Raw genomic sequence first — 18,244 nt, 5'->3', positions numbered from 1 at the left:
TCCTTCTTCGCCGACCGTTGTTATGGCAACAACATAATAATCCTTTCCCTGCGCCCTGTGTAAACGGCGCACGCACGAGAACGGGAGGTGCATGCTGGGTATCCAGGAAGAGAATGCTAGTGGGCTTCACATGCCCACACTAGAAATGAAAGCACTCTGCAGAGCAGAAATAAAAAGTAAGTACTATAAAAAAAAAAATGGGAATTGAGCAGCGATTTCATTAATAACATGGATTAATAGTGTTTAAAATTGTTTAATAGAACAGATTACCTTTTAAAAAACAAAACAAAAACAAATTCTGGGTGGAACGCCACTTTAAGTGACATTTTTATTGCCATCTGTGCCCCCATGGGGGAGATTTACCCTCTCTATTTGTCCTGCTGACTACGGCCTCTGGTACAGAAAATGATGGGAAATCTAACATTTTATAGATATAGGGAAATTTTCTAATGGGAACACATGTTCTGTTCGCAAGTCGCAACTAAGCGAGGGACATTTTCCTGGCTTTGGAGAGATTTTCCCTCACTTCCTATTGCGCTTCCAGGACACAGTGAAGAGTAATGAAGAGAAACCTCCCAAAAAGGAAACAAAAGAATATAAATGAATGGGTTTTATTATTTCACCATTCTATCTAAACATTGGGGAAAAGTTTTGGCTGTAACTTCCTGATGACAGGCCTGTTCTTGCAGTCGTTACAGTGTTAGGACATGTGCTAATTATTAATGGATACACTCAGTAATTTTTGTATTTATTTAAGAACATACAATCTACTATATAAACTCTAATTCACATTTTACAGTTTGCATCACAGAATGTACTTCATTACTTTCAGATAACAATTGTACACGGCATTATCATTGCCAGTTAAAGTTAAACATTTGTATAATACATAATCACATTGTAATGACAATAAAGGTTCGTCGGTGGCACTGTACATCGAATATCTAATGTAGATGAATCTCAATTATTACATATGACGTATGATGCCCACTACTGTCAGTTAAAGGAATATTTTACAATTTATTGGGTGCACTATGGCTGAAAACCCCCAAGGAAAGTTTCATAATCTGAATTCTTCCAGTCACTCATAATGCACTGGAAACTAGAAAGTGAAGCTGACTGGCTACTATGGGCAATGGAAACAGTTTTTAATTTGAAAAATGTTTCTGTGATACAAGTGGTTTTGTTTGAATCATGTTCAGTGCAGCAGAGTTGTCCAACCCCCATCTTTTGAGGAACCACAAAGATCACACTGGGACTTAAAGTTAAGCAACGGCCAGAGGGCCGCACTTACCCTTGCTTACCATATTAGATTTCTTTTTCTTCTAATATTGTGATGACAATTACAGCAGTACCCCAATGTTAATATTACCAGGGGAGGACTAGGCTGGGGGGTTGGAGATCATTTTTTCCCCTAAAATATGTTGGGCTGGCAGCCTTGAGTAGAGATACCATTTTGACATAATTTACAGTGGGACCTTCAGTTAAAATTGTAATCACAGTGCCTGGGAACATCCTTTGTGGTTCTGAGATGTCTTGTGACAGAGTGCAGATACCCAAAATGAAAGCCAATGCTGGAAGATGTGCAATGGTGGGTCCCATCAACCACGTCCTTTAGGAGCACCATTGTTCATCATGTCCACCAATCACAGTGGTATCATTTCACACTTTGCAATGTACAATTTCTTTAGCCCTAAGAAATCTGTCCCTACTATAAAAAGGGCCATTTGGTTGTACTTGGCCTCAAAGCCAAAAGGTTCTCAGGCATCCGTTGAACAAACAAGCACAAGCACATGTTCCCAATCTCTGCTGTCACGTGGACAAATTTGATTTATCAAGGACTGAAGAATACGAATGGTTCAGTCCATATACAGACATTAGGAGTTAAGGTCGGTTTTGGATTTTCACCTCTTGAATGCCAGAGGCTGTGTGCCTACTGGGCTCCAAACAATGGCATCTGCCAGGATGAGCTCTATTACAGAGACTCTTTTTTGGATTAGTTAACCTCAGCTGGCTTAGAATATTCTGATATGTGTAAGTAATGTTCTAGGACTGTACTTTTTCTGCTTATGAAAAAGTGTTTGGCCAAAAAACATTCAGGGAAAATGGTTTCTTCTTTTTCTGCCTCCTTTGTATTATGGTGGATCTAGTCCTAGCTGTGATCAAGATTAGTGGTCTATAAACTGCAGCCTGCGGGCCAGATGCAGCCCATCGCTAGCCTTTGTCCCACCCTTGGGGGTACTATTCCTCCCATTGACCTCAACAATGAGGCATCATTACTTCCAATGACACCAACAGTGGAGCCTAATTCATCCCACTGACACCAACGGTGGGGTTTTATTCTTTCCACTAACACCAACAATGAGGGATAATTCATCCCACTGATATAAACGATGGACCACTATTCGTTCCACTAACACCAACAATGGGGCACTATTCCGACACTGATACCAATGATGGGTCAACTATCCCTCTCACTGAAATGAACAATGGGCTGCTATTCTTTCTACTGACACCAACAAAGAGGCACTATTTCGCTCACCGATGCCAATGACAGGGCGCTAATTCTACTGACCCCAACGATGTGGCACTAGTCCTTTCACTGACACCAACAAGGTGTTCTTCCTAAAAGAAAAGTAAATAGCTGCACACTGCTGGACTTGATCCAATAAAAGTCCTTTATTCCTCCAAGATGGGACAAACAGCACACGGACTTTACGTACAGTTAACGTGTTTCACACAAAGAAGTGCCTAATCATGTGATGACTAAGCACCTCTTTGTGTGAAACACGTTAACTGTATGTCGAGTGCCTGTGCGATTTACTATTCTTTTGGCTTTACATTGAGGCGAGCCAGGGCCTGCGAGTCCTGTAAGTACCTACACCTGAGTGGTATATTGTCTTCTAAGGAGTTATCACTACAACTAATACCAAAATTAGGGCAATATTCCTCCTCTTACTGACCACAGGCACCATGTCATTTTATTTTCTGCCACCACTGACCACCAAGCCTGAGGCATTATTTGCTCCCACTAATGTGGAGGTAATTTTAACTCTCATTGGTCAGTCTTGCAACCCTAACGTATGAAGGACAGTAAATGGGGCCCTGGTCTAGATAAAGCTTATTTTGCGAAAAATCACAGTAACTTAAAGTTAAGTGAGACCCAAAACGTAATTTCTCTGGTACACAAGCATTTAGTGTCCACAACATCCACAAAAGGTCAGAATTTTGCCAATAGGAGAGGGTCCAATTCCAATGTAGATCAGTATATAAAAAGCAATGACAAGTAGTGGGTGCAGATTATTGAACAATTGTACTCATTTGCCCCTTTGGGCCGCTGCTTCAATCATGGATTTCTGTAGCTTTTTTGCTGGATTCTAAATAAGGTAGAAGCCGCCAACTCCTTCTGCTTAATAAAGCTGTAACTCCTTCATTTTGCAGTTTAATAGCTCATAATATGTTTTCTTAATCCTCCATTATGGTTAGCATTTAGCAGGTTGCAATAACACCCAAATACATTATAAATACTTAAAGGATTTTTAAAGCATATTTATATACAGACGGAGCTTTCGGGAGCATTTATTAACAAGTTGTTTTTTTTTACTATATAAAAAAAATAATATACCAAAAATGTTAATAAAAAGCGCTTTTTCTTACTTTTATGAAACAGATCAGCTCGAAAATGCAAGGATGGTTCAAACACCCCCACAATGAGCCCTTTTTGGAAACTAGATACCCCAAGGTGATTTTATTTTTGCCTCAATTTTTGTAAATTAACTTACATGGTGGTATTGAGGTGGTTAAAAGTCACCCATGGAAGCCAAGTAGTAGCAATAAAATTCTCCCCTTTTCCCCAGCCATTGGTTGTCAGTGGCATTGTAAAACCCGCTATGCCATTGGTGGTCAGTGACCCTTTAAAGCTCTCGCCTTTAATAAATGATCCTTAAATCATTGGGGGTTAGTGGCACTTTAAACCACCACCCCCGCCTTAAATAACATTCCTTCCTCTGTTAACAGTTTACAAAACGTCACTCCAGAATCCATCTATCCAATGTTTTTCTACAATTATTAGCTAAGCAGTACCTTGAAAAATGTACTGGTTTTGAATTCCTCCTGAAAAACAGAATTGCATGTCCTGTCCCTACAGCCTCATAGTTGTATTTCTATAGTGTGAGATCATCCAAGGTACTGCTTCCTATAACTACGGATCTCATCACTGCTAGTCAGACTTGAGTTGAGCTTGGTGATGTCTGTACTGTTCTGCTCACTGTTCTCCTTGCTGGAGAGGAAGTGGCATCTCGGAACCTGCACTGCAAGTGATCTCCCTGCTTCTGCTTCATCCATTCTGTAGATCTGTGCTTCCACCTCTTCTCCTGCTTCTTAAAGTACACTCCATCTATCATCAATGAAACCCTGCTTCTACCAAGATGGCTACCTTCACACAGAGAGATCGTGTACGACAAGGCATTGTGAGACAATTGTCCTCTGCTTTTTTGGCACAGCTTCCACAGTAAGGGAGGATAATAAAAGTTGCTTAGAGTGATAAAATACCGGTCTCCTCAGAGTTCAGACAGAAAATCTGGTTGGCCATCTTTGCCTGTACACCACCCTTCAGCAGAGACCATATGACCAATGCCTTGGCATAGGTCACTTGAGGAGCATTAGAGGGCAGAAGAACTTACTGTTTTTAGATAGGCTGATATTTTATACCAATATTCATTACCTACTTACATATTGTTTTATTACCTATAAAATATTTTTGTGTGTTTGCTATGCCCAGCTGAAAACCTTAAAATTTTATTTACAAGGGTCAGGTCAGTCTACAATATGGAACAGTTCACTGTGGGACATTTACATCAGTGGTCTCCAGACTGGTCTGTAGGCCAGATGCAGCTCTTTGCCAGCCTTTATCCAGCCCTTGGGGCACTATTCCTCCCAACAATACCAACCATGGGGCATAGTTCCTGCTACTGACACCATTGATGGGGTACTTTTCCTCCCACTGATACAAGGCACTATTCCTCCCACTTTCAACAACATTGGGGTATAATTCCTCCCAATGACGGTGCGCTACTCCTCCCATGGATATAAAAAAAAAATGGCACTATTCCTTCCATTGATATCCAATCATGATGTACAATTCCTCTCATGGATACCAACTATGGAGCACTATTCCTCCTTCTGACACCAACGATGAGGCACTATTCCTCCCACGGACACCAATGATGGGGCACTATTCCTCTTCGTACTGACCATAGGCGCTATGCAAATGTATTTACTTCAACTGAACACCAAGCCTAAGGCATTGTTTATTCCCACTTAACCCAGGGCAATTTCTACCCCCACTTGATCTTCATTTAGAAAGTTTGAAGACCCAAGGTTTACATGAACATGACATTACATGGTATCTACAATTTCCTCCTGGCATCAAGCTAAAAAAAAAGGTTTTAGCTGGACATGCACTTTACATTTTGTTTTGGACAGATGAGGTAGGATTAGAACATCTGTTAAGTTTTCACTCCTACATGGGGCTTGATTAGAAAGATTTCCCCTCACTTCCTGTCTGATGTTTGGTGTTCCTTTAAATAAGTGTTTCACTTTTTTTCTTTAATAGCATAGGAAATAGAACCCTCGTCTGTTTTTTTAGGACATCTGTGACAGATTTCTCTTTACTTTCAGTCTTGTAGATACAACATGGAGATTCCCTCTTCAACAGTTGTCCCAGGAACAATGGATTCCTTATAAGATTTCTCCTCTATCATACCTCCCAACATTTTGAGATGGGAACGAGGGACACCAATTAGCAAAAGTATGTAGGCACAGGGGGAAAGAAGGACAGAGGGACAAATCAGGGACAGTTAGGAGCTATGCTCTATTCCTGTTAAGTTGAAAGCCCAAAATGTTGGCTTTTCCTGTTTAAGTTGCAGTGACACTAGTCACCAGGACAAATAGAGAGGAGGTGAGTCTCCCCTCTCTCCATTTGTAACCCCATTTATTATCTATTAAAATAAAAAATAAGAATAAAAAATTGCTTTAGTGATACACTTCAAGTAATCAAACATCATTCCCAATGATCCTTCACCTCATCATACCTTTGTGCTCATTAATACTTGAAGACACATTAAAAAAATGTGCTATATATTTGCTACACAGATGTGAAAAATGAAATGTGATGTGAAAAATAAAAATGCCTTTGTATTTTATTCTGCAGGTATTGTATAATCCAAAACGGAGAAGATCTTCCTTAGACCCATAGAAAGCACTCGGGACGTGGGAAGTTACTGCAATGCATGCGTTAGTTTTAGCAGAACAGCAAAAGGTAAACACTGCAATGAAAATTGTTCAAATTCTTGAAATGTAATATGGACCGATTATTAAATGGAGTTCTGCTGTGTATAACAATGTGTATGGCTATGCCCATATAGCCTCCCATTCTCCCTAAACTGCAGTTGTGATCCCGCTCCGTAGGAAGAATCATGAGGTTTCTTATTGGCATGAATATTCATGCAGTAAATGCATGGCAGGTGTGACTAGACCCTGACATTTTTGTTGCATTTTTGGATGCTGTACCCTCCCTCATTCATCACCATTTAAAATAACAAATTACCTCAAGCCATGGCCATCTTAAGAAAGGGCAGACGATTCATGTACATTTACTTCCTGGAACCCATGTGCCCTTAGTTTAGGCAGGTGTTCCATCAGAATCAGCGACCCATTCGATTAAGTAACAGAAGCAACGTTCTGTCACTACACCGTGACGGCCATCTTGGTACACCCTGCACTCGTCCGCAGTAAGCCTTCAGGCAGAAGGCGGCAGCGGACAACTTTTTACACCCAGCCAAGTCCTGCATTTCACACTTTTTTTTACCAGTAAACCCGCACCTTCCAAATTTTTGAGATGGGAGCGAGGGACACCTATTAGCAAATGTATGTAGGCATAGGACACACACCCCTGCCACGCCCCCTTAAAAGGAGAATTATACAAAAAAAAAAAATATTAGTTAAACCCACAAGTGCGTTATTTTTACCACTACTATTCCTTTATATTGGCTTTTGAAGTGCAGCAATTTAGTAATTGGATGAAAGTTTTAGCATCGGGAAACACTTTTTGAAAGATAAATAGTGCATTTTATATAAAATTATATAGATCCTACTAAAATGAGGGACATTGTTCCAAATCAGGGACAGTCCCTCAAAATCAGGGACACTTGGGAGGTATAGTAAACTGAGCTTATATAGGGAAATACATAGTTAGGTTGAAAAAAGACAATAGTCCATCCAGTTCAACCTTAAAAACAATAAATAAAAAATATCGTACAATCCAATATACCCAATTCTATACTCACAGTTGATCCAGAGGAAGGCAAAAAACCCCAGCAGAGCATGTTCCAATTTGCTACAGCAGGGGAAAAAATTCCTTCCTGATCCCCCAAGAGGCAATCAGACTTTCCCTGGATCAACTTTACCTATAAATGTCAGTACCCAGTTATATTATGTACATTTAGGAAAGTATTCAGGCCTTTCTCAAAGCAATCTACTGAGCTGGCCAGAACCACCTCTGGAGGGAGTCTATTCCACATTTTCACAGCTCTTACTGTGAAGAAACCTTTCCGTATTTGGAGATGAAATCTCTTTTCCTCTAGACGTAAAGAGTGCCCCCTTGTCCTCTGGGTTGACCGTAAAGAGAATAACGCAACACCAAGTTCACTATATGGACCCCTTATATATTTGAACATGTTGATCATATCCCCCCTTATTCTCCTCTTCTCAAGAGTGAATAAATTCAGTTCCTCTAATCTTTCCTCATAGCTGAGCTCCTCCATGCCTCTTATCAGTTTGGTTGCCCTTCTCTGCACTTTCTCCAGTTCCCAGATATCCTTTTTGAGAACTGGTGCCCAAAACTGAACTTCATATTCCAGATGAGGTCTTACTAATGATTTTTACAGGGGCAAAATGATATCTCTCTCTGGAGTCCATACCTCTCTTAATACAAGAAAGGACTTTGCTCGCGTTGGAAACTGCAGCTTGGCATTGCATGCTATTATTGAGCTTACGATCTACCAAAACCCCCAGATCCTTCACCACCACGGATTCCTCCAGTTGTACTCCCCCTAGTATGTATGATGCTTATTCTTAACACCCAAGTGCATAACTTTACATTTCTCAACATTAAACCTCATCTGCCACATAATCGCCCAATTAGACAGTACATTGGAGTTGGCTTGTAAGTTGGAGACATCCTATAAGGACGTTATTCCACTGCATAGCTTGGTGTCATCTGCAAAGACAGAAATGTTACATTTGATCCCAGACCCGATATAATTTATAAAGATATTAAAAAGTAAGGAGGGTCCCAGCACTGAACATTGGGGTACACCACTGATAACCTTAGACCATTCAGAGTAAGAATCATTAACCACTACTCTCTGAATTCTGTCTTTTAGCCAGTTTTCTATCCATTTACAAACTGATATTTCCAAGCCTGTAGACTTTACCTTACACATGAGCCGTGTGTGGGGAACTGTGTGAAACGCTTTTGCAAAATATAGTATACAATAAAGTATACCACGTCCACAGCCACCCCTCTGTCCAAGGTTTTACTTACCTCTTCATAAAAAGAAATCAGGTTTGTCTGACAACTTCTGTCTTTCATGAATCCATGCTGTCTGTTGCTTAAAATGTTTTTTTCCAGCAAGAACTCGTCTATGTGGTCTTTTATTAAACGCTCCAGTATCTTCCCGACTATAGAAGTTAAACTAACAGGTCTATAGTTACTTGGTAAAGACTTTGATCCCTTTTAAATATAGGCACCACGTTCGCCCTGCGCCAATCCAGTGGTACTATTCCCGTCATTAATGAGTTCCTAAAAATTAGATACAATGGCTTTGAAATGACAGAGCTCAAGTCTTTTAGGATCCGTATACAGTATTATACAGTATTTTGAAATCCATCAAACTGTTTTGATGTGGAATTTCAAAAGCAGCCGTGTTCTGTCAGATTAGCAAACCCGGAGATCAGCAGGCTTGCCGCTGCTTTTAAAATTCAACATCAAAACAGTGTCACGGATTTCAAAATACTGTATTTCCCTATATAAGCTCCGTTTACTGGTAAAAAGTATGAAATGCAAGACTTGGCTGGGTGTAAAAAAGATGTCCACTGCTGCCGTCTGACTGCAGGCTTACTGTGGATAAGTGCGGGGTGTACCACGATGGTGGATGCGGTGTAGTGATGGAATGTCAATTCTGTTACTTATTCTGACAGGTTGCCGATTCTGATGGAACACAGGCAGGAGGGTGAGCTTAACTAAGAAAATCCCTCCTCTCCTCCTGAAGATGCCTGGGATGTATGACATAATTTGCCTAGGCCAGAAACCAGGAAGTAACAGAAGAAAGGTAAAAAAGTAATGTAAAAAATTAAGAAAGTATATGATGTTTACTGGTTTTAAAACGTTTTATCTATTTACCAATACATTGCAGCATAAGGTTTAAAATGGTCAATTTTGGTTGAGAGAGCAAAGTTTTGCTTTATAGTACCTTCCAGTAGAAGTTTTGGAATGTTAAACAAATTATGTTGTCAAAAGTATTGGGACGCCTGCCTTTACACGCACATGTACTTTATTGACATCCCAGTCTTATTCCGTAAAGTTCAATATTGAGTTGGCCCACCCTTTGCAGCTTTAACAGCTTCACCTCTTCTGGGAAGGCTGTCCACAAGGTTTAGGAGTGTCTATTATTATACAGGATTTATATAGCGCCAACAGTTTGCGCAGCACTTAAAATGAAGGCAGGCATTACAGTTACATTGTTTTACTCGTCTTCCAAAAACGCATTTGTGAGGTCAGGCACGGATGTTGGACAAAAAGGCCTGGCTCCCAGTCTGCGTTCTAATTCATCCCAAAGGTGTTCTATCGTGTTGAGGTCAGTCAAGTTCCTCCACCCCAAACTCTCGTTGCTTTGTGCACTGGTCCAAACCATTTGGTGAAGGGGGGGGGGGGGGATTATGGTGTGGCTTTCTTTTTCAGGGGTTGGGCTTGGCCCCTTAGTTCCAGTGAAGGGAACTCTTAAGACTTCAGCATACCAAGACATTTTGGACAATTTCATGCTCCCAACTTTGTGGGAACAGTTTGGGGATGGCCCCTTCCTGTTCCAACATGACTGCACAACAGTGCACAAAGCAAGGCCCATAAAGACATGGATGAGTGAGTTTGGGGTGGAGGAACTTGACTGGCCTGCACAGAGTCCTGACCTCAACCCCATAGAACACCTTTGAAATGAATTAGAGCGTAGACTGTGAGACAGGCCTTCTTGTCCAACATCAGTGCCTGACTTCACAAATGCGCTTCTGGAAGAATGGTCAGACATTCCCATAGACCAGGGATATGCAATTAGCGGACCTCCAGCTGTTGCAAAACTACAAGTTCCATCATGCTCTGCCTCTGGGTGTCATGCTTGTGGCTGTCAGATTCTTGCTATGCCTCATGGGACTCAAAACGTCACTTCCGCCCATAGCTCTTAGAAGGGACATTTTTTTAAAATTATTTTTTCAAATGACTTTTATTTTTATTCCATTTTAGTGTAAATATGAGCCCTTAGGTTTTTTTGACCCCAGATCTCATATTTAAGAGGTCCTTTCATGCTTTTTTTCTATTACAAGGGATGTCTACATATCTTGTAAAAGAAATAAAAGTGAAATTTTTTTTATTTTTTTAAAAAAAGAACTGTGTAAAAATAAAGTATAAAAAGTAAAATAAATAAGAAAAATAAATAATTTTTTTAACGCGCCTTGTCCCGCCGAGTTGCGTGCAGAAGCGAACGCATACGTGAGTAGCACCCGCATGTGTAAACGGTGTTCAAACCACACATGTGAGGTATCGCCGCGATCGTTGGAGTTAGAGCAATAATTCTAGCCCTAGACCTCCTAACTCAAAACATGAAACCTGTAGAATTTTTTAAACATCGCCTATGGAGATTTTAAAGGGTAAAAGTTTGTCGCCATTCAATGAGCGGGCGCAATTTTGAAGCGTGACATGTTGGGTATCAATTTACTCGGCGTAACATCATCTTTCACAATATAAAAAAAATTGGGCTAACTTTCCTGTTGTCTTATTTTTTAATTCAAAAAAGTGTATTTTTTCTCAAAAAAATTATAATGTTTGGGGGTTCTAAGTAATTTTCTAGCAAAAAAAAAAAAAAAACTGTTTTAAACTTGTAAACACCAAATCTCAAACGAGGCTCTATCCTTAAGTGGTTAATTGGAGTGTTGACTGGACTGTCACTTTAACCAGTTGACATCCGCGCTATAGCCGAATGACGGCTACAGCGCGGACCTGAATTCCCGGGGGGCCGTCATATGACAGCCTCCCCTGTGCACGCGCCCTACGAGCGCGCTGTGATCACCGAGTCACTGAGACTCGGGTGATCATTGATCCGAGTAAGGGGCCGGTCCCGGCCCCTTACCATGTGATCAGCTGTCAGCCAATGACAGCTGATCACATGATCAAAACAAAAGCTCTGATCGGTTTTCTTTTCTGCTCGTGCTGACAGCGCGAGGAGAAAAAAAAAGCAAATCACCAGCTCATCAGCAAAGGACATCGGTCCCGAAGAGGAAGGGGCAATAATGCCTCATATGTGCCACCTGCCATTGCCACCCATCAATGCCCACAAGTGCCACCTATCAATGCCCTCCAGTAGTGCCAATCAGTGCTGCCTATCAGTGTAACAGATCAGTGCCCATTATTGCTACCCATCAGTGCCCATCACTGCCACCCATCAGTGCCCTTCACTGCCACCTATCGGTGCCGCCTCATCAGCGTACATCAATGAAGGAGAAAAATTACCTTTTTTAAAATTTTATAACAAAATATAAAAAAAATATATATATTTATTTTTTTTTAAATTCGGTCTTTTTACATTTTTTTAACAAAAAATAAAAACCGCAGAGGTGATCAAATACCACCAAAAGAAAGCTCTATTTGTGTGAAAGAAATTATAAAAATTTCATTTGGGTACAATGTTTTATGACCGCGCAATTGTCATTCAAAGTGCATCAGCGCTGAAAGCTGGTCTGGATAGGAGGGGGGGGGGGGGGGTTTAAGTGCCCAGTAAGCAAGTGGTTAAAGAAGTTGTTAGCAAGCTTCAGCACTACCTAAAGTTTGTCTAAAGCCTGCTATCAGCCTATTTAGGTGATAGCACTCCCATTAAGGTCTTTGTTTACCATCATTGTATTGGAACTAAAATGTTCTTCAAAGACTTCAACAAAAGCTGCTTGAAGTTTGCTAAAAGCTATGCAAAAATCTTCTGTACTGCTCTCATAAAAGCTAAAAGCCAGTGTGAACAAGGCCTAAAGCGAACCTTTGCTTTGCCCATGCAGGTCATAGCAACTGATTTGCTTTTTTACCCCCATCCCCAGCAACACATACCAATGTTTCCTTCATTTCCTCACCTCTGTCGAACCCCATGGGAAACCACATGTGACAGTACTTTTGATTGTCCCACCACTGTCACAATGTAGGTGGGTAAGGGTCCTTAACACTATGTTCAGTTTAAATCGAGTGACTCAAAGCTAAAGGGGGAACAAACAGGCAGGTAAGTTTGGTGCTGGATAGTGTGGCACCTGCTGCTTTGTCCTGTATGAGCAAAGCACAGGTTCATCTTCATATACTGGGTCTGTTGTTCCTAGGAAAGGTGTCTGGTGTCATTAGTTAAGAACCTGCAGAGTGTCTCTAGGCCTTAAGGGTAACCAAATAGTGCATACCTGCCCTACTGCCCTTGTAGGACTATATGGGTCCTGAACAGATCTCATTTAGGTGTTAAGGATTCCTTTGGAAAGGCTACTGCTAGAGCGGATTAAGGTATGGCCAACTGGTAGGTCCCAGGACCATTTGTGAAGAAAATGGAGGAGTTAGATCAGCCACTTCCATAGCTGACACCTTGAATAAACAGAGGGCACACCACAAACATACGCTAATGCTTAGCAAATTTGTGGCCAGTTTTTCGGATGAAAGATGGATCCATAAAGTCTAGATGGATCCAGTTCTCGTTTAGTTTATTGCAAAAAAAAAGAGTTAATTTGAACAATACACATGTAGTTTTATTAGGATGGAAAAAGACATGTGAGAAGATCAGGTTTTTGAGGAAAAACATAAAAACCTTTGCAGTCCGATGGGTTCGTTTTTCAAGGGATGACTGTCTAGGAAAAACTGTACCTGAAACTGCCCATTTCTTTACGCCACTTTTTTTTTCTTTTTTAGGGTAATCTACTTTTACATCCAGGAAAAAAGTGGAACAATGAAAAATAAAATTAGAACAATTAAGTCGTTGTGAGTATTTGAACGATCACTGAAGGATTTCTGAGATCTAGTTGGGTTGAAAAGCTCTTATAGAAAACAGCACAGCCCAAATGTTGAGGTAGGACTAGTGTACGTGTTAGGTGTGCTATCTATACTGTCAGGTAATAATGAAAATCTAATATTGAATTAACAGTACTGTACATACAGTCAAGTGAAAAACTGAGTACACCCTATGGAAATGATTGACCATTTTAAGAGAATCATAGATGAAGATGATGTACACTTATATCACAAATAAAATTGACATAGCGCATTATCATATTCCAAATAACAAGAAAGGAGACCTGTCAGATGGAAAAAGTTAGTACGGCCCTACATTTACAGGTACTTCAAATCCAGGAAAATAAAATCAGGTGGTCTATGTTTGGAGCTAATGATTGGAACCTCTGTAGGGTGTACACAGGTTAAACTGGTCTTATTTAAATCCCCAGACATCAAGGGTCTTATGTTCCCTATGCTAATAACGTGTGGTGTTATGGCAAGCTCAAAAAGCTCTTTAGGGCGCTCAAAAAGAAATTGCCTAGGGTTTTAAAAGATCACCAAATTATTTAAGATTGTAAATCAATCATGACAGTCATCAAGTCAACTATGAAATTTGCATCCACTGAAAAAATACATTTTAAATGACTACTAATTTTTCCAGGACTGGCTGGTCCAGCAAATTCATGCAGGTGAAGTCGCCACCTGCTACCTAGATGGGGTAAGTGTGAGGCCGACCGGCAGGGGGGGGGGGGGGTTAGGCGCCAGCCGCCACTGTTTTTGGCCAAAGTAATAGCAGACCTGTTTGGTGAAAACTGAAGACAGCATTTTGGGAAAAGACCCTTAGAGCAACTGTGAAACTCAGTGGTGGAAATATTAAGGTCTGCTGCTTCAGAAACTGGGAAGCTTGCAGGCAGACCCCTTTCACAATGGGGCGTTTTGTAGGTGCTATAGCGTTAAAAATAGCATTTGCAAACTGCCCTAAAACAGCTGCTCCATTCACTCCACTGTGAAAGTCCGAGGGATTTCACACTGGAGGGGTGCGCTGGCAGAGCATCAGAAAAAGTCCTGCCAGCAGCTTCTTTGGAGCGGTGAAGAAGCGGTGAACTCAACACTCCTCCACCGCCGCTCCCCATTGAAATCAATGGGGCAGCGCTGCGATACCGCCGGCAAAACGCCCCTCCGGGCGGCGTTTTGTGGGCGGATTTAACCCCTTTTCGGCCGCTAGGGGGGGGTTAAAACCGCCCCCGCTAGCGGCCGAATATAGTTGCTAAAATGACGGTAAAGCGCGCTAAAAATGGCGCCGCTTTACCGGTGGCGGTACAGTGTGAAAGGGGTCTCATTAAGCCAGCTATGAAATTTGTAACATATCAAAGTGTCTTTGAGAATAAAAAAAAGCGACACCTTCTGTCTGAAAGATGGCATTGAACTGAAAATTAATTTTTCAATACTAATACTAATACTAACAAATGAACTAACAAATCCACCCAAGGAATTGCTCAATAAGAAGAAATTAAGGACAATGGACTAATTAAAAGCAGATAATAAAATCTCATTGAAATTTTGTGGGGGGATTTGAAAAAAAAAGGCAGTTTATGCAATGAAGCCCCACAATCACCTTGCAACTGAAGGAATTTTTCTTGAAGGCAAGGTCAACGTCAGAGAGCGGGTGTAGTCATTTAAAAGGCCTTCAAAAAGTAATTTCTGCGAAGAGAGACAATATCAGCTTCTGCGACCAAGAGCGTACTTTATTCCTTCACTTTCTCTATACGCCATTACATCTGTTCATATTTTTGTTGAATTTTTATTGTGTTTTTGTTTAACTTTATCTGTAGGCGCTTTTTTAAATGAAGATCTACAGGTTTGCCTGTTCAAATATGGTTGAAAGCAATTTCCCCAATTTCCATGGGGGACTTTTTTACATGACTGTAGCTTCCCTCCTCCAGGCCTGCTCCAAAACAGGCAGACATGCCACGTACAGACAAGGACACTGAAGGTGGTAATGGGCATGCCTGGTTCAGAGTGTTTTGAGAACTCTCCCCTTCCCTAGCATCTGGAACAGCTGGCATAAAGCAGGGAGTTATAGGAGCTAGAATGTATGTCAGGCAGAGACACGAATGGCTTTTACAAATAAGGACATGGGAGCTTGGAAAACAAGATGACACTTCTGTTTAGTTTGGACCACACTTGTGGTCATTGTTGGATTATATGGGTTGGTTGGCAAAGGACTTAATGGGTATTTAATGGGGAGTAGCGTGACATGTCAATGCTATTTAGCCATTGGTCTTCAAGTAGAACTATAGGCAAAACCGTTTATTTATTTTGTATAGAGCAAGGGATTTTTATAACCCCCGTCAGATTTTTATCACCATCTGTGTCCCATTGTGGAGATTTCCCTTCACTTCCTGTCTCACAGCCAGACAGGAAGTGAAAGAAAATCCCTGCAAATGAAGGGAATTCCTTGGAGAACCCCAGATCACCAGAACTGGTGTCCCCATTGGAAGAGTTCCCCTCTATTACTTTTCTGGGGAAAATTTTTATTTATTTTTTTGTTTACTTTTACTGATAATGGTAAACAGGACCAATAAAGAGAATGAATCTCCTTAACGGGGGGCACAGACAGCAATAAAAAAAAAAACGACAAGCATTTTAATCCCTCTGCACTCTATCCAAAACTAAAAAAAACTTTTTGGCTTTAGTTATACTTTAAAGCTGCTGGGGGAATTTAATGGTTCATAATGCTGTCAGGGTGTTACAGGGAAACCCCCATTTGCTGAGAGATGCAGGACAGGGCAGGCTGAAGGCTGAATATTACCTTAGTTAGTCGGTCCAGTTTTTCACAAGGAAAAGTAATTTTCAATTTCACGCTAAAAAAATAAAACCATGTAATTAACGATTAAACGATGTATAAAAATTAAGCATTTTTAAAAGACTTCTTCAACTTGCATCTATCAGCTTGTGCAAGCTTTCTCTCAAGTAAACACACCAGTCTTTGTAGCTTGCTTTTTCTACATTTCTTCATACAAGCACAGCTATTTTTGTTGCCCTGGTTTACAGTTGGTCTCTAAATTGTAATACGAAAGCAGACTTTTGTAATATCGAAGGACAGCAGAACACCTCTAACAGAGAACACAAATGTCAAACGAATAGGCAGTGGAGTTGGTTTTACAGGAGAACATGTACCTGCCTCTATATTCATAGATGGACATTTGAGATCTTCCAGTACATCAATAATTTTCATCAGCTTTGCCTGTCATTTAGGAGGTATGTCCCTTATGAGTTTAGGGTCTCCAACTGTGATGGTCATTGTGTTGGCTTGGTGCTGGTCTCACTTTTCCACTTGTAAGTGACTCTCTTCATCAATGTCTTGGTGCTCTGCCGAAACCTCTGCTGGGTGAAATAGAACAAGATGGGGTCCAACACGCTGTTCATGCTGGCGAATGGCCTGGTGCACTTATACACAATGGCAAAAGTCTGCAGGACCAGGCAAGGAACACCGGTCCTGGAACGTACTACCAAATATATGGTTTTGGTCAGGTGAAATGGGAAGAAGCTTATGGCGAAGACCAGAACCACAATGATGATCGTACGGATGGCTTTGTCTTTCTTTCTTCGAACTGCTGAATCAGCAAGGTCATCTTTCTGGAAGAGGATCTTGGTCATGGCACAATAGCAGGACACAATGGCAATGAAAGGGATTAAAAACCCTGTGATAGTCAAAATGATTCCATAAGGAAAATATAGAGAGGAGAGTTCTGGGGGGCTTAAGTCATAACAAACAGTTCTGTTCCTCTGAATTCCGGTGGACGCAAACAAAAAAGTGGGGATACATTGTACAATAACGATGAACCAAACCGCCCCACACACCACCCATGTAAACCTCTTGCCCCTCTTTTTGTGCCAGACAGACAAGGGGTGGCATATGCCCATATATCTCTGGAAGCTCATACAGGTGAGGAACATGATGCTCCCATGTAGGTTTGTGTAAAATTGGAATCTGACAAACCGGCAAGTGAAGTCCCCAAAGGGCCAGTAGTCATGTTGGACATAGTTATAGATGAGAAGTGGGAGGGAGCACACATAGAACAAGTCTGCCATGGCTAAGTTCAGGGTGTAGATGGCAGTGCGAGTCAAGGCCTTTCTTGACAGCCATACTTGAAGGATGACAATGAAGTTGAGTGGAAGACCAAAAACTAACACTACAGAATAGACCACTGGGAGCAGAATTTGCTTGAACTCCTCATGAAAGGTGCAAGAATTCTTCCCAGTGACAACCGATGTGATGTTATCCATGCTTGAAGAACGCAGAAGAGGTCACATGGTCAGATCAGAAATCTAAAAAAAAAAACAAAAACAAAAATACTAATGTTACAAAAATATATCTCACATAAATTATGCTAAAAAGAAAACCCACATAATAGATAATGAAAAAACTAAAACGCTCATTGTGTATCTTTCTTGGTTTTAGGTAGTTGACAAAAACAAAAAAAACAAAAAAAACAAACTTTAGCCTGTGTTTAAAGCTATAGTTTATTCTTATATTTTCGTTGCTTGGTCCCTCAACATGCGAATGATATTTAAATTTTTTTTTTTTTTCCCATTTTATGAGATAGCTTATTTTGGATCCATGCTACTCTATACAATGTGGACAGATTATGGCTGGTGGGAGGGGCCAGAAGGGTGCTGTAAATAGATTCCTGAAAGCATCACAGCACCCAGCCTCAGTACTCAAGAATCCTCAACCCTGATGTAAGCAGTGGGCTGGCTTCTTTGTAGGAGTCATGCAAATATCAAAATATCTTGATGGGTGGAGGTTAGTCTGGAGTACTAGGCAGTCTATATTTGCATGCAGATGACCTTAGGTAGCACCCACATGCAATGTTTAACATCTATGATTAACCACTTACGGACCGCCTG

General features: G+C 40.9%; 1 protein-coding gene across 2 annotated transcripts in view; it reads right to left on the bottom strand.

Annotated features, from left to right (window-relative positions):
- Positions 1 to 595: 595 nt before the first annotated feature.
- Positions 596 to 18,244, bottom strand: part of P2RY6 (pyrimidinergic receptor P2Y6) — a 146,775-nt gene continuing 129,126 nt past the window's right edge. For both annotated transcript variants that reach the window (XM_073612917.1, XM_073612916.1), the window contains exon 3: positions 596 to 17,662. In XM_073612917.1, the coding sequence (XP_073469018.1) occupies positions 16,631 to 17,620 (990 nt within the window). In that variant the 5' untranslated portion in view covers positions 17,621 to 17,662 and the 3' untranslated portion in view covers positions 596 to 16,630. The remainder of the gene's footprint in view (positions 17,663 to 18,244) is intronic.

This window comes from Aquarana catesbeiana, linkage group LG02 (assembly GCF_042186555.1).
Source record: "Aquarana catesbeiana isolate 2022-GZ linkage group LG02, ASM4218655v1, whole genome shotgun sequence".
NCBI lineage: Eukaryota > Metazoa > Chordata > Amphibia > Anura > Ranidae > Aquarana > Aquarana catesbeiana.
Note: the sequence above shows the minus strand (reverse complement) of the source record. Positions and strands in the feature narration are given on the sequence as shown.